This window comes from Culex quinquefasciatus, chromosome 3 (genome assembly GCF_015732765.1).
Source record: "Culex quinquefasciatus strain JHB chromosome 3, VPISU_Cqui_1.0_pri_paternal, whole genome shotgun sequence".
Taxonomy (NCBI): domain Eukaryota; kingdom Metazoa; phylum Arthropoda; class Insecta; order Diptera; family Culicidae; genus Culex; species Culex quinquefasciatus.
This window is the reverse complement of record NC_051863.1, coordinates 1,221,297-1,240,586: the sequence shown is the minus strand read 5'-3', so window position 1 is coordinate 1,240,586 and position 19,290 is coordinate 1,221,297. Positions and strand designations below refer to the sequence as shown.

The 19,290-nt window shown below is 38.6% G+C and overlaps 2 protein-coding genes across 3 annotated transcripts in view; both read right to left on the bottom strand.

Moving 5' to 3' along the window:
• Positions 1 to 3,116: 3,116 nt before the first annotated feature.
• Positions 3,117 to 19,290, bottom strand: part of LOC6040473 (ATP-dependent Clp protease ATP-binding subunit clpX-like, mitochondrial) — a 36,760-nt gene continuing 20,586 nt past the window's right edge. For both annotated transcript variants that reach the window (XM_038259069.1, XM_038259070.1), the window contains exons 3-7: positions 8,196 to 9,114; positions 4,690 to 4,966; positions 4,474 to 4,623; positions 4,190 to 4,411; positions 3,117 to 4,132 (exon numbers count right to left, since the gene is read on the bottom strand). In XM_038259069.1, coding sequence (XP_038114997.1) covers positions 3,917 to 4,132; positions 4,190 to 4,411; positions 4,474 to 4,623; positions 4,690 to 4,966; positions 8,196 to 9,114 — 1,784 coding nt within the window. In that variant the 3' untranslated portion in view covers positions 3,117 to 3,916. The remainder of the gene's footprint in view (positions 4,133 to 4,189; positions 4,412 to 4,473; positions 4,624 to 4,689; positions 4,967 to 8,195; positions 9,115 to 19,290) is intronic.
• Positions 10,612 to 12,221, bottom strand: LOC6040470. Its single transcript, XM_001849802.2, has 2 exons — positions 10,894 to 12,221; positions 10,612 to 10,830 (listed from the first exon to the last, which is right to left on the bottom strand). Exons 1-2 carry the CDS (start codon positions 11,326 to 11,328, stop codon positions 10,654 to 10,656), a joined length of 612 nt encoding a protein of 203 aa, XP_001849854.2. The 5' UTR covers positions 11,329 to 12,221; the 3' UTR covers positions 10,612 to 10,653.

The following is a 19,290-nucleotide window of genomic DNA, read 5'->3' as shown; positions in this document are numbered from 1 at the left end:
AACTCCCTTGACTAGTGATAACAAATTTAAAAAGTTATGTAAGTGGTCAAGATTTTTTTCTTATTTAAAGAAGGGGAAAATTAACCTTGGGTCAGCAGGCTATAAATTTTTCCCTTCCTTAATAAAGGGAAAACTCTCCTCCTCCCTTTTAAAGTTAAAAATCAACTCGTTCAAGTTTAATAATCACGCCCGAGTAATTATTGCACTCGGGCGTAATATTTCAATCTTTGTTTCACGCATCACGATCGAGATTTCTCGTAATTTGATCGTAATTTGTCAATGGTAAGTCAAAAAAATTCAAAGTTTCAAAAATGTCTTAAATTAAAAACATATTTAAAATTCTCCAAAAAATACTAAATTTAAAAAAAATAAAAAAAATTGAAAATTTAAAATCATAAATAAAAAGAAAAGAAATTATTAAAATTTTGAAATTAAAAAAAATCTAAATTTGTGAAATTTAAGATTTTATTAGTATCTTGAAATTTTGAAATTTTTTAAAATTTTGGAAATTTTAGAAATTTTGAAAATTTTGGAAATTTGAAAATTTTGGATATTTTTCAAAAATTTGAAAATTTTGGAATTTTTTAAAATTTTGAAAATTAGGAATTTTTTAAAAATTTTGATAGTTCTGGAAATTAAAAAAAAATAAAAACTTAAAAAGTTTTGGAAACTTTGAAAATTTAGAATTTTTTGGAAATTTTGGAAATAATAATAATCACCACGATAAATATTTCTAGGGAACGGTACATTTTGGTACATTCATGAAAACGGGAACCTCGAGTGTTCAAATCCCGATTTTGAGAAACGTACCATGAAATTTTTACACTTTGTTCGTGGTTCCTATTTTCATGAACGCTTGTTCACGATTTTAGGAAATCTTTTTTCTCCGTGTAAGAGCAACTATTGGAAGAATTTTCAATGTCAAAACACGAAATAATTGTGAAATTATAGCTATACTGCTGTTGGCAGCAGCGATAACCCAAAGGGTAAAAGTTTCCCGAATTAATTCAACAACAACAAAAACATACTGCCGTTCTATGCATAATTGTCCCTTGCCAATCTCGTGACGGAGGAGCGGTACAATCCTATTTCATAAAAAAATGAGTGTTTTTCAAAAATTCGCAGCCTAAAATGGTGATGGTTTGGAAATTTATTAACAAAGGAACTTTTGTGGACGCCCGAAAATGAAAAAATGAAAAATATATTTTATATTTAAAAAATACATGAACTATTTTAAAACCAATGCAATTTTTCACTATATATGTATGCATGTATGTATAATCTGCAAACACGCAGCCAACTTGGTCCTGGAATCGAATGTAAGCGCTAGGTGAGCAATTCGATCACCTTTAACTCCGTAATCTATTCACCCACGTGTATAATTTTTTTTTGTACGAATTTTACTGCCGTTCTACGCATAATTCCGTAGTAACATTTCAATAGGGCGAATCTGCATTTGTAAACAAGCAGTCTATCCCTTTCGCTCAAGTGACAGTTCACGTCAAGTAAGAGGGGGATAGACTGCTTGTTTACAAACGCAGATTCGCCCTATTGAACTGTTACTACGGAATTGTCCCATGTCATTTTTGGTCGATTCTGGCTTTATGTCATTTTTAGGTTTAGTTTGACGTTTACTTTTCGAAAAACACATAAAATCTAGTACTTTGTTAGGAAACTCATCAAAAACAACACCAAGTCTGTTTGTCCCATCGGTGTACTTCTACGCATAATTATCCCACCAAGTATTTTCCTTTGCGGAAACATTAGTTTTATAAAGCATTGTGTCTTGTTTACCTTTTGTATAGCAAGAGAATAACAAATAAGAGTGCTAACCTGCTAACTAGAGCGATCAGGGACATATGGGGTGAATAGGGACCCACGGGACAATTATGCGTAGAAACACAAAAACGGTCGAAAATTTTCAATCGCGTTTTTCTCAGTTGCACTTTTTTGAACATGGGACAATTATGCGTAGAACGGCAGTTTAGTGCTACAAATACCGGCGCATATAAAAAAAAATAATTCCCTCTATCGATGTTAGAGTTGATGAAAAAGTTATTTGAACAAAATTATGGAAAGCTATCACCAAAAACACAAAATCTTCAACAGCTTGATTCCAAAACGCGTCCGACCACAGGCACAGCTAGCTTCGATCCCTATACATTTTTTCAATATATAACTGTAAAGAAAAATGTGGGATGTGTCTTTTGAAGGGAAATTTTATGTTCTTTTTAAATTTACAATTGTCCAGGATTTTTTTTTATTTAGTTTTTTTGTACCTTTGCCTGTTTATTTTTTTCTTTAGAGTGTATTAATGTTCTAAAAAGTTGTAAAGAAGACAATAACATAGAAAAATATGTTAAAATTTAAGGGGATTGTTTGTAACCATCACGAGTTATCGCGATACCACGAAAAAAATGTTTTGAAAATGTTGTTCGTTGTCGATCATGGCTGTTCAAGGTCACTTGCGACAGACACGAATAACAAAACAAAGAGAAATGCAAAAAAATTAGCTTTTTCTAAACTACAACTTTGTTGAACTTTGATACACTCTAAAAACTAATCATGCAAAGTTACAAAAAAAAAACAAAAACTTCAAAATAAATGTAGATGCAAAAATAACCATATGGGTTATTGCAGATTCAAAAAGTACATTACATTTCCCTGCTAATAACACGTCCCACAAGTTTTTACAATTAGGATTAGAGTCGGCCTGGGTTCGATCCCAGAAGGTCCCGGTGGCATTTTTCGAGACGTCGGACGGGGAAGTAAATGTTGGCCCCGGTATAACCTAAAGGGTTAGGTCGTTAGCTCAATCCAGGTGTAGGAGTCGCTCCATGGGCCCTGCCACGGTGGAGTCGCTGGTAGGCAGTTGCACTAACAATCCAAATGTCGTCAGTTCGAATCCCGGGGTGGATATACGCTTAGGTGTAAAAACAGGTTTACAATTGCCCCAACAATCAAGCCTACGGAACCTAGTTTCGAGTAGGAATCTCGTAATCGAGAACGCCAAGGAAATGCTGTAGAGCCAAATTTCCCAAATGCCAATTATTAAAAGACATGCAATGTCAGGGAAAAGTTCTCATTATTTTCCGTCAAAATACAAGCCAACGAAATCGAATCAGTTCGAATATATTCTCTCATTTGTAAGGGGCTGAAATTATTTTACCTAACACTAGCCTATTATTCACGTTTGTCGCTTTCTTTCTGTCTATCGTCTATGCATATATTGTTTATAGTTACTGCTATTACCACTAGCAAATCCAATTATATTTACACGAAACGTTTGATTTTTTTTCCAAGAAGCAAAGTTGCTTCTTTCCCATCAGCTCGCTGCGGAATTGAATGAATTGTATGATGTGTTGCTCCTTTCATTTCCATTTTTAACGGGTTAATCTATAATAAAGAAGTAGGGACGAATCGGAACACTTTTGTGTCGTTTGTGGGGGGAGTTAAAGTAAATTCTTTCACCTTCGAATATGCTCCTGGATTTGCTCAAAAACAGGAAATCATCATCACATTTCGTGCAGAAGGATATCTCAACCTTCTACACTTTAAAAAGGAACCTGAACACCGCTAACGGTTTTTTGATGAACGTTTTAGAACCATTAGCAAGCTATGTTTACATTGTTGTACGTTTGATTTGCTACCACGTTCCGTAATTTTATTCTCTTTTTTTTTTGTGGCTCTTGATTCGGAATGAATCAAGAAGATATTTACAATGTTTTTTTTGCACTTTTTTCTAAAACAATTTTGTAAAGTATTTTTTCACAGTCGTCTCGATGCGTACGACAAGTGTTGCAAACAAGCAGCGCAGGAAATACAGTTTAAAATTTTCAACAAATAGAAGCCATCGTCTTCTAATACTTCCTACCTGTATGTTGTGAAGATAAAAATGTGTCCTTCCGTGATCTCCTCACTGTTTCACGCGCAGCTTCGTGTTTTCCTCCTCGTCGGACGCCTGCGACGAGCTGTTGCTGTTGGGCGTGTCCGGCCCGCTGCTCGTCGAGTTGGACTGGCTGCGACGGATGTACTCCGGCTCGGCCTGACCGCGCACGCAGTCGTCCGTAATGTGGACCGTTTTCACGTCCGATCCAGGCACTTCAAACATGGGCTCCAGGAGAAGCGTTTCCTAAAATAAGTTTCGCTTAGAACTGAACTTGAAGGTTTGGATTCCATAATCGCTTACCATGATGGCTCTCAACCCGCGCGCTCCCGTCTGCCGCTCCATCGCAAGCTGGGCGATCTGCTTGAGCGCGTCCTCGGCGAACGTAAGCTCGACCTGGTCCATGCCGAGCAGTGCCTTGTACTGGGGCACCAGCGCGTTGCGTGGTTCCGTCAGGATGCGAACCAGCATTTCCACGTCCAGGCTGTGGAACGGAACGAGCACCGGGAAGCGACCGACGAATTCCTACGAAGGAGAGATATCGACGTTGAGTTGGACTCATTAACTTTGAACGATAGTATACTTACAGGAATCATTCCAAACTCAACGAGATCCTTGGCCTGCACCTTGCGCAGATTGGCGTCCCGCTCGACCTGATCGTTGTCCATCGGCGAAGCGGACGCTTGCGCCGCTCGTCGACCTTCCGAAGAACTAGCCGGCATGCCGAAGCCCAGATACTGAAAACAACCACAAAAGGTAAGCACCACGAACCTCTCTCACACACCAATCCCAACTCGACCCACCTTCTCGTTGAGCCTCCTGGCGATCAGGCGATCCAGCCCGGTGTACGCACCGGACGCCACGAACAAAATGTTAGTGGTGTCCACCTGGACGGTTTCGCCGCGCAGCTTCCGCGGCGAGTTGCGCTCGGGCACGTTTACGATGGTACCCTCGAGCATCTTGAGCATGCCCTGCTGGACGCCCTCGCCGCCCACGTCCCGAAGCTGGTGAATTCCGGGCACGGCGCCGATTTTGTCCACCTCGTCCAGGAACACGATGCCGGTTTGAGCACGATCGACGCTGGAACAAAGAAAAAGGGGATGAGTGTGTTAAATACAAATTTTACAAACCTACTTAAGTAGGTATTCAACAAACTAGCACAAACTTTAAAATATTGAAAATCAAAAATCAAAAAAAATCAAATTATTCGCTCTACAGCTTTGCCTTGGCGTTCTCGATTGCGAGATTCCTACTCGAAACTAGGTGTCCGAAGGCTTGATTGTTGAGGCAATTGCAAACCTCTTTTTACACCTTAGCTTCCATCCACCCCGGGATTCTAACTGACGACCTTTGGATTGTGAGTCCAACTGCCTACCAGCGAATCCACCGAAGCAGGACCCAGGGAGACGACTCCTATACCTGGACTGAGCTAACGACCTAACACCTCTAGGTTAGACCGGGACCAACATTTACTTCCCCATCCGACGGAAGGCGTGATCAGACAAATCTCGTCTCAAAATTTGCCACCGGGACCTTCTGGGATCGAACCCAGGCCGACTGGGTGAGAGGCAATCACGCTTACCCCTACACCACGGTCCCGGCTAGATTAAAAAAAATATTGACACTCTGTAAAAAAAGACTGTGAAAACATAAACTATTTGAAACCCGCATTTTTTTTAATCTTAAAATTTACAAATTCTAAAATTTTAAATTCTTAAAAAATTCAGAAATTTTTAAATAAGTTTAAATTTTTAAGAATTTTAAGAAATTTTAATGATTTACCAAATGTTTAATAATTTACAAAATTTAAGATATGTATTTACAAAGTTTAGAATACTCTTCAGGGGAGTTCATCTTAGGAGCAGGGAATTATTTACTATCCATTGAAATTCTAAGAACAAAAAAACACAGAAAATTTAAGAAATTTAAAAACTAAAAATAATGTAAACATTTAAAAAAACATAAATAAGAAAAAAATACTACAGACTAACTGACATTTGACACAGTTATTTTTTTTATAAATTTTAAAGATATCACAAATTTCATAAATGTCAAACCAGATTTGTTTTTAAAATCAGATTTATAAATTATGCCAGATTTAAATTTGAATTACCTGTTTTACAAATTAAATTAAACGATTGAAAAAAAATGATGTTACATTAATTATGGATTTACGAATTTAAAAGATTTACAAATTTTGAAAAATGTAAATATTAATTTTAATAAAAATTTATTTGAACCTTTTTTTCAAATTTTATACTATGAAAAATTAAATTAGAACCCTTTTTAAATAATAATTTTGAACAGTTTTATAAATTTTACCGGATGTAATCATTTTACTAATTTGAACATAGCAAGTTTAGCAGATTCAGCATATCAAATAAAAAAATTAAACATTAAAATTTTTTAAATTATGCCAATTTGGTAAATCAGGCAAATTTCGAAACTTTTACAAATTCTAATTTTTTTCTAATATTTTTTTTACCAATTTCTCAAATTATAAAATAATATAAAATTTTAAAAATGTGGCAATTTTTTTCAAATTCAGATTTTTCTTTTCAATAAAACAAATTTTGAAGCTTAAGTAGTCTTACAAATCTTAAAAATGTTAAAATATAAAGATTTTTTTGTGTTTAAGAATCTAAAAAAATGTGATACCTATTTTGAATTCTGGAATCTAAGAATCTAAGAATTAACCCTCTCCCACCCATAGTTACTCCAGAGCACCAAAAATTTGAACTCAAATATCTCGGAACTGACACAACTTTTCATGGTGCTTTAAGTTGCAGGTGTTCATGTAGAATGTATACTAACATCTTCCCAAATTTCTCCAAATTTTGGTTAAGCACAAGCAAAGTTACAGTGTGAAATGTAAACAAAAATGGGCCAATTTTAGGGAAATAAATAAGACCTGTTTTCGAATGCCCGTAAAAATTACCAAACACAAAATTTTATGAAACAAAAAATGTTTTCCTATCATTTGAGCCTTGGACAAGAACCCCTGTGAATAACATTGTGAGTTTGGACCGGTTTTAAGTGTTTTTCAACCTTTTTCATTTGGTGCACCAGAGCACCACCTAGGCATATGAGCAACTAAATATTCAGGAGCACTTTTTTTCTAAATTACAGAAAAAGCTTATTTTTATCAAAACAAAAGTTTATAAACGTTTTGACTATTCATAAACAAGACAAAACATGGTTATTAGACCGAAAGTTTTATTATTTTCCTTATTTTTCTTGAAAATGGTTGTTTGTGGGTTTTGAATGAGCCAATCAAAGAAACCTGGAAATGCAGAGATTTTAGAATTTGTAGTTAATACTTCAGAAACATAGTCTTACAGCAAAGAATAAGTAGTTTTTAACACATTTCGAAGCGTTTTCAAACAAATGAACCAATAGATTTGAAGAAAACGAGATTTTGTGGTTTAAAAAAAAGTTGCTCATCTTCCTGATGGTGCTCTGGTGCACCACTTCTAATTCTACTTTTTTGCCCCAATTCGATGTTTGTGGGTCAAAGTAAAGTATTTCCTGCATTATTGTACCAAAATTAAGCCATTTACTATTTTTACGATAAGCAAACAGCTCTGGGCGTTAGAGGGTTAAAAAAAACTAAGAACTATAAAATTGAAAATTTGTAGAATTCTACAATTTAAGGACATAATTAAGACTGTTAAGTTTGAGAGTTTTGGGTTTTTACAAGGATTTTTAGACTTTCAGAATTTCATAATTTCAGATTTCATGTTTAAGAATTTAAGAATTTTACCATTTTAAAATGTTGTTAGAATAAGAATAGTAAATAATTTCAAGTTTTAGGATTTCAGAAATTACAAGTTTACAAGAATTAAATAATTTCAGAAAATTTCAAATTAATTGAAAATGTTAAAATTTAAATAAAAAATTAATTTGTAAATTAAAACATTTTTGAATATTAGAATTTTAGAGTTTACAGAATTTTTGAGTTCTGGATTTTTTGAATTATAGAAATTTAGAAAACAAGAATAAAAAAAGCAAATCTAAAAATTTTAGCTAATTTTATGATTGAAAAAAAAAAGAAATCAAAACCATTTTTTTGTGCTGTTGATGCTTTTTCAGAATTTTCAAATTTTAGGACAATAGAAAATAAGCGTTGTAAAATTTTAGATATTTTTTTTTAATTTTGATCTTTCAGAACTTAGAATTTTTGCATTTACAAATTTTAGAATTCGTCGCTAACATTCCAAAAAGCGCTTATAGCATAGGCTTTGCGTGAGGCATAGCGCTATTTGAAATGTTAGTAACGAATTGAAGAATTTAGGAACCTAAGAATTACCTGTAGTTGGCATCCTGGAGCAGCTTCGCGATGACACTCTCGATGTCCTCGCCCACGTAACCGGCCTGGGTCAGCGTGGTACAATCACAGATTGCGAACGGAACGTCCAAACATTTGGCGATCGTCTGGGCCAGCAGAGTTTTGCCCGAACCAGTCGGTCCCAGCATAAGAATGTTGCTCTTTTCCAGCTTGAGCTCGTGGGTTTTCTTGTCCAGCAGTTCCGAGCCCGGGTTGTGCGCTTGGGAAGCGCTCGACGTGAGCGGAGGTCGCGGCACTTCGGACGGGGCAGAGCTCATCATGGTGTGGCCGATGCCGGAGATGTGCAGCAGGTCACCGCTGCGGGACATGGCATCGATCTGCTGTGATCCGGACTGAGCTCCGGTACTGGACGGTGGCGGGAGATTGTGGTAGATTCGCTTGTAGTGATTGTACACCGCAACCGATAGCACCTTTTTGGCAAGTTCCTGACCGACCACGTGCCTGTCCAGGTATTCCATGATCTTCTTGGGTGGTGGCGGTGGCTTCCGTTGACCCTTGGCCTCTGTGTCCTTGATGGTTTTCTTCGAGTCTACCTCGCTGAGGACCACGAAGAAGTGATGGCATTTTTCACACTTGACGAACCTCGTCGAGCTGACAAAGGTTTCGACGTGTGTGCACGGATCTCCGCACTTTGGACAGGACAGGACGTTCTTCTTGTTGGGGGGTTCCTTGCCGTTGCCATTCTTGCCACTACCTCCACCACTGGCCGCCGATGATCCTCCACCGCTGCTCCCCGACGGGGTGTTTGAACCATCCTTTGACGATTTGGCGCTCACCGTCGACAGATGAAATCGGCGCAGCTGCTGGTGATCATGGCTGTAACACTGGCACTGATGCTGATGCTGGTTGTGCTGGTGTGATGCTAGCAGACATAGCAAACCTGTAATCAAACCAAATACGCTCGTATTAGTATAACGGTCGATAATTGAAGCAAGCTCAACCTTGTCAAGGTGTGTACGATGTTCTAAGTACGGGCGCTCGCCTAACTCAATCAATCAATCAAACGCAATTTCCCTTCATTTAAGGCCATTCCAACCAAGCCAACCGCACGTGAACCAGTTCCAGTTGGCAAATTATCACTTGGGCACGAACGCGGCACGTTGTGTGCAGTAGGTTGACCTTGAGATGGTTGGAAACTGAATATGGACAAGAAGGCAAAACAGCTGATCGGAGTGTCTACTAACGCGCTGTCGATTAGTTGGTTTGCTTTTTTTTTTCGTTATTTGAACATAAGTCAACGACCGGTTGCAGAAATGTGTCCCGTTCACTTCTCGCCGATCAGGGTTGATATTTGTTCACTGCAAAATTGCCATGTTTTTATTTTTACTGTTATCCGCACAAATTATTCATCATTCTGGATTTTAACGATTAACGAAATAGCGTTCATCGCCAAATCAGTTGAGTATTTTAAATGGTTTGCCAAAAATGTCGTTAAACCAGCGATTTTTTTTTTTCGCTGAAGCCAGAAGCTGCGCAAGATTCCGTTGCCAGTGCCGATTTATTTTGCATCGACCAATCTGTTTCCCTTGAAGCGCCTAGTAAAAAAGCATTCCAGTTTGGCGAAGAATTGATCAGATAATCCATCGTTCTGAATATTTAAACAACACTTTGGAACTGACAGCTGTTAAATTTGTATGGAAATTTGTATGGATGAACCAATGACACAAAAAGGTTTCTTTGGAGGACCGCTACAAAGCTTACGGTAAATAAAAATTTATAAAAATATCGTTGACCGAAACATTGAAAATCGAACCTAGATTTCGAGATATCGTCATTTGAAGAAAATTAAAACATCCAGATTTTTAAGTGAAGATGGCGCCCGAAATGTCAAAATCACGCAGTGGTACCAAAATTACAAAAAAGTGTAACATGGCATGACAGCCCCTTTTTCTAATGTTGGTACGACTGCGCGATGTTGACATTTTGGACGTGCACCATTCGTAACGCCATCTTCACTTAAAAATCTAGACAGAAAAATATTCTCAAAAAAAAAAAATCTTCAAAAAACTGATGCTTGAATTGATCATCATCGTCACGGCATCACGGAAAACTTTAAAAAATTTATCAATAGTATTTTGCAACACTTTTTTATCTGCAATAGGTAACCGCTTCAAACAGTAACTCACAACATCTGTCTCCAACATTGTTATAACTGTCCAACCAAAGAGAGTCCAACCCACTCGTGTCTGACGTCAACGACCCCCTCAAATTGCCTAAATTGCTTGCCAAAATTTGACCTGCAGCAGCAAAACCAGCCTTCTCGAAATATTATTGCAGAAGGTGGCAGGGGTTCGCCTCCACGATCGCTCATGACGCACTTCTTTTCGTGAGGATCTCGGTCGTGAAAGATCACAATGTTAGTTGTATTTCTGTTGCGAAGTTTTCGATTATATTTTATTATGAACACACCGGATTCTGCCTATCCCATGGACAGATCAAACAGTCCCTTCGCTCGCACGCTGTAGAATATTTGAAAGTCCACGATGGTCTCGTTCGCCTTGTCGAAGATTCTGGTGTCGGCCCTGAAGTCTCCCGCGGGTAGAAAGTTCGGCATGAGACCTTCGTCCAGCACAAAATCGGACATGTTCTGCAGACCCTGGTTGTGAGAATTTGCAAAGGGTAACAAGGATAAAATTCAAGAAGTCACAACGATACTCACAACGTACGGACACTTGTGCAGCCAGGTGATCTGGGAGGTTGCAATTTTGTACATAAAGTTCATCAGGACGTTCGTTCCGCCGCCCTGTTCAGCCATAAAGCGGCACATGTCGAAGGAATCGTCGAACAGAAGCGGCCGGTAAGTGGTGTACTTGTAGTTCAGCACGTAGGACAGGAACAGCGAATTGGCAGGGCGCTGAATGTCGAAGGCCAGGTTCAGCTTGGCCGGTTGATTCCGGGCCAGTTTGGCCTTGCACGTTTTGACCACCGTGTAGCCGTACGGCTGATTGACGCAGATCATCTTCAGAACTTTGATGGTGAAAGGTCGGGAACTGTTTTTACCCGTGGCCACCTCCAAATCGGGCATGTTAGAGTTCGCCAGGGGAAAGGACAGTCCTAATAGCAGAACCCACACGGTAAACCTGGTCAGCCACATTGTAAACTAGAAGCGGAACTGACCAACCTATCACAAAATTCATATTGCGAGGAGTTTGCATGTTTGAGGTACAATTTTCCGGTGTCTAAACTCTATAAATATGTCACAAAAGTTGTTTTAACATCCAAAATATTTTCGACCATGAATTTGACACTTTCAGCAATGCCTACGTGTCTCGATCGCAGTGACCTTTGCCTCCGATCCCACTGCTGACCATAATGGTGCGCGCGCGCGTACTTGTACGGCCGACGTGATCGTCCCTGGCTGTATTCGGCGCGCGATGTGATGGCAATAATTAAAATTCGGTCAACGTGCTTCTGGTGTGGTCAAGCTCCATTTTCGAGCATCCAGCCTACTACTGTGCCGGGCGACTTTTGCTACTGTTTTCAATATTTACCGCATGCCACGCCAAGCCGTACGCTTGGCTGCCCCTGAATGGTCCAAGATTGTAAACAAACTAAAACCACCACCAGTGGGGGAGACAAAAGGCGTGAGGCTTGGCCTGGCGAATAAAACTGAGCAGGCGGCGACGCAGCAAACAGCAACGGATTTTATGGGTTCGCTCGAGCGCGCGGCGCGGGTACTTTGGCGGTTGAGATGATGACCGATGACGCATGGCCCGCTGTCTGTTGTTTAATTTGCAATCATTGACAGAGTAGTGTTTACGCGGCAACAATGAATGCAGCCTAGTTTGATGGACGGGTCACGTGTTTGCTTGGCGGGGTGTTTTTGCGCCCGTAAACGCCTGCAAGGGAGGCGGTGGAACACCTTTGTACAACAAACTATTTTACATAATTTTTCGCACTATTGAAACGTCAAGTTATCATTTCCTTTGAGAGGAATTGACTACAAATGTCCGAAGGTTTGTATGGGACTTCGGATAATCAGTCGTGCTTTCTTGACACACCCTGAAAATTGCTGTAAGTGCGACAACTGGCCAAAGGGATTTCAGGTCAGAACGCGTTTGACACACGTGCATGCCCGACTACCGTAAACATATGTAATTATAACTCATGACTCCGGCAACCAAATTTTATCAAACTTCGGGAAAATGCACAGAATGGTGAATCAAACAAAACGTGTTTGTTATTGTTTACATTGCGTGCTCTATTGTTTGTTTATTCAAAATCAAACATTAAACCACGTGGTTTATGGACAGCCTCAAATAGGGTCCTAAAGCCCTATGTGAATTTTTATGTACAGCGGTAAAAAAAACGATTAAAAACCATTTCTGATCACTTCATTTGAATGAAACAAAATAAATTGATAAGACAACATTTCTGGAATTTTTTTAAAGGACCAATAAACCAAATTTTCAGTTTTTTGCATTTTGGGTGTTTTTTAATACCCCGGTTTCAATAACACCCAAAAAGCAAAAACTGGAAATTTGGTTTATTGGACCTTTTAAAAAAAACTCCAGATTTTTTCGATGGACCAACTATGATCCCCATGGAACTAGCAGTCAAGTATGACATTTTCTGTCAAGAAGGGCCGCGAAGTTAAATTTTCAAAATTCATTTAAAAATCCATTCTAAATCCTTGGAGGTTATTCGAAGGGTCATTGTACTCAACAAAATAAGCTTTATCGTTGTAGAACAGTTATACAAATTCAAGCCCAATTTTAGGACCCAATTGTCCAGCGCCAAAATTTGGCGTGGGACAAGTATAAGTTGATGGAGTGGATCTAATGTATCAAAGCCATTACATTTCTAGCTTTCCTGAGACAGATTGATTTAGGGTCCATCAAAGTGGTTAAATCAGTACTAGAGTTATTTCATTGTTTTCTACTTATCTCGAAATATATTTGCTTTGAAAATTTTGCTGAGGTCGAGCAATAATGAAGCCGGTGCTTACGTCAATCCGCGTTTGCTAATCCACCTACGGTTATTTCAGAAGTTGACATACGTCGATTTGTGGTGTGTTGAAAGTAAATTTGATTCAATATGACAAGAAGCATTTATAATTAGGTTTTACAGCGTGACGTCACGAGCGCACACGCACACACATTTTTACTGAGACACACGTGCAAAAAATGTAAACAGTGCAGCCAAGCTGTCAAATTTCTAACCTAAAAACCGAGTCGGCGAAAACCCTAATAACTATTTCCGATATGTATTTTACATTACTTAAAACTTTCTTCTGAAAATCAAAAATTGATAACAATTATCATCCTGAAGCATCCAAGAAGCCACAGGCAAATCACTTCGACGTACATCGCGAGGTGAGTACGTGCGCGATTCAAGTACCAGCGAATCCGTGATTAATGAACCATAAATACCTCCAACAACAGCAGCATCGGTTTGACATTAAGGACCAACAAAGCAACCAGCGGAATTGGGTCAATGTCTTTCTGGCTGGTCCAGACAAGACACAACACACAACACACAATGAATGATGATGAAGCATCACACACAGAGCCAGAAAGAGAGGAGGAGAAGAAAAACAACTTTTGTTGCACCCCGATGACATTGCGTTGCTCGCGATGCAATGCATTTTTCTGCATATTATGATGTGCGTTTTGCATCGTTAAATAAAAATTAAGAAGGAGTAAATGTTGAAAACTGGTTGAGAAGTTCTTTTTTTTTTTAATCGAAATTATCGAAGAGCAAGTACAGAGCTCAACTAGAGCTGCAGCTGTTCACATTGAAAAAATAAACTCGTTTCACGTGCGGCGATGCAACGCGATTCGTTTGCAGCACCAGAAACGGATATATTCTGAAACTTTGCATCGAGAGCCGGTCGTCGTCGTCGTCGTTGGTCCAAGGATCCAAGTTCTCGTTAACCTCTCTGTGCATTGAGCCCCTGCCCAGGGTATATTGAAGGCTGACCGGCCGTTTGGGGGTTGCATCGCCACAAGGCGAAAGCAAACGCACTTTTTGAAGTGCTTTTGCGTGGAAATTCAGGTTGAGATGTGATCTGTGCTGCTTACGGTGTCAACACGTTTGCAGAATTTCTATTCTGTGTACATCCACAGTAAAAAAATGCTGCAGAAATTGTTGTCCTAGGTTTGTTACATTCAGTGATTGCTTTTCAGTCAAAACATGCACGCTCAATCTTATTAAAATTAGTTTCCTTCGTTAGTTTCGATCAAAGTGCAGTTAGAAAGTAGGCACACGGAGAAAAATGGGTTCCCAAAATCGTTAACAAGCGTTCATGAATTTGGGAAGGATTCGGATTTTTGAGTCTGGATTATACAAGGTTACAAACGTCCCGTTTTTTGATTTGTTCATGTTAGGTATGTGGAAGCAATTTGTAGAATTCATCTAACCAAACAATCCACAGCCTGATACGTACGGCGGCGCTGGACACGCCAAGACCTTGGCGCCTGAACATGTTTGTTGTACACACGATCGTCGATCGAAGCATGATCGCGAACAATTGCTTTTTCGCGCGCGCGCAGGTAGCCTACACTAAAATTCTAAACTCGCCAAGGCCAATAATCGCAAAATACGCGATCACACGAAACTCTTCAAACGGTTCTGGAAAGTTCTCGAAAGCGTATCAAAAAATAGTTTCCCCAGAGGGTTTTGATTGCAAAGGTATCATTGCAATTGTTCAAATTGAGATTTCTAAAGTCGATCTTGGAACACTTCCGTCGATTAAAACAATTGAGCAAAAATAATGCAATTTTCCGAATTCCAAAGTCGATGAATAATATGTTTTCTTCCAACAGCGAAGCTTCGAATCGTTAACGCTAATGGTCTGCCTTAGTCAATCAACTCGACAGTCTGAGAAATTGTGAGCGCCATCGGCAGCTGCCTGGCCTGCACAGACAAACAATTATCAGCTGACATTGGCCGAGGTCGCCGGCTTCTTCCTCTGACGGGGTGTCCGTATTTGAGTGTTCGTTCTATAGTGTAAAGATAATGCAAGCATTATTGCGCTCACGTTCATGTGCACATGTCTTGATTGAATTGTTCTGGTGGAGTATGGTTAGGGGCGAATTTTGGACAACCAAATGCACTTATCAGCTGATTAGAGCTTGCGTTGAATGCGAAATGTCTTATCAACACCATGGTTCGATGTTCCAAAAATAAAGCGATTTTCGTAAACTCAGCTTAATGTGCTTTTTAAACCTTCCAAAACATGATATATAAAACTGAACTAAACAAACGAGAACTACACACCCTTCTCCGCCATAATAGCTCTCAATATATGCGAAAACGCTTCGTTTATGACGACAAGCAACAAACAACTGCGAATAATAATAAACAATTATGACGTGTGTTGAGGCGTCGTCACGCCACCGTCCGTTGGCCGAATCAAGTGGACACATCTATCCAACCCATCCATTCATCTGTCCATCCGCCATTCGAGGCGCAACAACGCGGTCAGTTCTATTTATCCACCCGGCGAGTGTTTGTTGATCTGTGGCGAAACGAGCTTAAGTCATTATTTTTTGCTAGATTTGTGCGGCAAAAGAGTTTCTTTCAACCATGTACTATTCATAACGATAGAAAAAGGTACAAAGTCTCGATCAGCAAATATGATAAAATAACTTTTTTTTGCAACTCGTCGTGAAACTATTCACTTTTCCTGCCTTTTTTCTACCTGGTTCAACTTGCATTATCTTTCATAGAATAGTAGACAACCATTTAAGTTTCATCAAATTTGGTCGATTCAGTAACGTAACGAGTAACGAGCAAATACGTAAAAAATCCGATTTTTGCTCTGGGTGGGAAGGGGTTAAGTTCAATTAGGCCAATTCAAATTAAATTTCAAGTGTTTGTCTCCCCCAGCGATCATCAATCATCAAAAGAAAATCTTTGGAGGATCATCAAGAGAAAAAATCCGAAGAGAGCATGGCTCTCCTCTCTCGCGCTCGAAAGATCAGTAAAAGGAATCTAAAAAAATCATCATCTGAATTATTCTGAGGAAGATCTTTTTCACTACTACACTTGCATGTGTAACGTCACAAGTCTAAAAATAACTTGTATTTTTTTGTGGATGGACAATCTATGTAAACAAAGCGAAATAAATAATTTTAAAGTGGAGCAAACAAGGAAATTCACAAAAAAAAATAATCAACAGATTGATTGCCTAATGCATTATCTCAAATTTCATCACCGCCATCTTGGATTTAAAATTTCTACATTCTTTTAAGCATGTTACGGATCATATTTGAGCTCAAAGCAAAAAACGTTACTTAATCCACCCTTAGGTTGTTGGCGCCTTTCTCACATTTAAAGGGTGCCATCCAAAATGCAAAAAGTGCGTAAATAACACTTAAGTGCTTATAACTTTTGATAGGGTTGTCACATCTTCAATGTTTTGGACGCGTTAGAAAGTTCTTTTGAATACGCATCCTACGGTAGGTCGCATGATTGATCCAGACAACGTTTTCATCAAAATATCTGAGATCCGGCCTCGAAAAAGTGCGTTAATAACACTTAAGTGCTTATAACATTTGATAGATTTGTCAGATCTTCTATGTCTTGGACGCGTTGAAAAGGTCTTTTAAATTCCTTTCTGAAAATGTATAGCATGACGGGTTTTCTTACAAAAACCACCCTTTTACAATCTTCCGGACTTTTGCTAAAATCGTTTTTTTAGCATAACTTTTGAAGTACTTAACTAAACTACATAATTTTTAATAGCGACTTATGGGACCCCAAGACGGATCGAATGACGCCAAAACGGACAAAATCGGTTCAGCCAATGTCGAGATAATCGAGTGACAATTTTTTGATCAACATGATTCTGAGTCGATAGGTATACATGAAGGTGGGTCTAGGAGGTCTAATTGAGAAGTTAATTTTTTTTTTATAGCCTTTCCTCAGTAACGTGAGGAAGGCAAAAACCAGGGTGGCCACCAGATTTCGATTTTCAATTTCCCGGTTTTTTCCCGGTTTTCTCCCGAGCCCAGAAGGAATGTTTTTTAGGCTAACGTTAGTACCAACATACTTTTTGAACGCATACATTTGGTTCAATGTTTGAATTCCTCAAGAAAGCTTTCAAATCTTGAGTAAAAATTAAGTAAGTTGTAAACGAAGCCGTTTTTATCTGTTTCAAATCCAAACATCTAATTTCCATAATGATTGGGATTTTTCATCATCATACATGTAGATTGTATAACCTCAAAATAAAAAAATCGTTTTATTTTTTATTTTTTTAGAATTTTTTATAAATTTCAATTGAAATTTAAGTGCAACCAGCTGAAATCAATATAAAATGCATTCCCTTGCGTTTGGAATCATTTTTAAGCATGTTTGGGTTTATTTAATAATCTTTTATTTTTTTTAAATTTTACACCTTTAGTTTTTTTTGTTACCGTCAAATCTTACATTTTTTGAAGACAAAACAAATAAACTAGTGTAAAATGTATTTGAACACTTTTTGCATTCAAATGTTGAGACTATGGATTGTTCCCCCACTTGATCCCGGCCAGAGCCGAGGGACAAAAACTTTGAAAAATATTAGCATCGGCCTTATTTTCAACATGATCTCAATTTTTGTGTTGATTTAGTAACCACCTAAAAGTGATTGCCTGTATTTCAAGCAGAGGCGACTCGTCCACCTGTTCAACCTGTTCATTGAACAGGTAGCCGATTTCAAGCGGATATTTTTTTTATTTAGGTATCAAGGTGCTTTTAAAACCAGCAACATACAATAATTGTTCATTACAATTTTTGTTTGAATATACGTTAACAAAATCAACGCCCTATGTTCAGCAGCGCTGCATGCACCGAAAAAGCTTTGGCCCGCCACCTTTTACTCTTTACCTCTCTTCACAACCCACCAATACTAAAGCGAGCCAGCCTAGCGGGCCACGCGCAAATGCTCGTCGCGTTCAACATCGACCCTTTGAACGTCGGGGAAAAAAATCTCCTTACAGAAAAAAATTCAACACATGTAAAGAGCTTCCTATACATACGCAGCGGCAGTATCGATGTGTTGGTAAATCAGGTTCAATCTGAGAGCGTGAACTGACAGCATTTTTGGGAGAGAGCGAAATGCCACCCCCAGGCCCCAGCCGACTTAGCTCGCTCAGCTCTCCTGGGAGCTGCATGCAAAAGTTAAACAAGCCAGCGCGTTGACAGCACGTTGAGAGCATGAATAAATGAGAGAGCGCGAGAGCACCACAGATATTGCTCTATATTTGGCGCACTTTTAGGCATCAGGCTGTTTTGCGCAGACTGGTGATGGCTTGTTTTAAAACTGGAATGTTCAACTGCGCGCGCTGAACCTCTTCGATCATCTTGGTTACTAGTGGATTCTTGCTCTACTGGAAAGTGATGTAATGTTAAGTTAAGATAGTGTGATTGATAGATTGAATTGAAACAATTGAAACAAAAAAGTACTGTGTTTTTTCCAGACTCGGGACACATGAGAAGAATTATGATCGTAGATTCAACCATGATCGTTATTTTATTTTCAGGATGATTGTATTTAAAGCGGATGCAGTCCTAAAAAGTGCAAGATTTGATGCCATTAAATGCTCCAAAAACGACTGTGTTTATTCAGACTGTTGGTCCGGTTCACTCTAGTTGAATATATTATTATCATCTATTGTAGCATGAATTTGTTCTGAAAACTTTTTTTTCACTAATGCTAAAAACAAATATTTTCATTATCTCGGATTCATGTCAATATAGTTTTGTTTTTAACATCAGAAGAAGCTCTTCTTTATATTCAGAAATTAAATTCCAAAACCATGAGGACATAACAGTTCTCTAAAAATTTTACAAAGGATCAAAAGCAATACGACCTGGTTCTAAAAAGAATAAAGTAAAATGTCAATTGAATTTTTAAATAGTAACCAAGTTAGCTCAATATTAGTTGGGCCTTAAAAAGCCCAACAAACAGTTTTCCTTTGTGAAGAATGTGGTATTTTTGCTGAATATCCTGATGAAGAGTTTTGAATTTTAGTACAATGTTCAATAACTTCCCTTGAATTTCGATAACGATGGCAGAGCGATTGCTCTATTTTTTCACATTCGCCACGCTAATGATTAAGCTTAA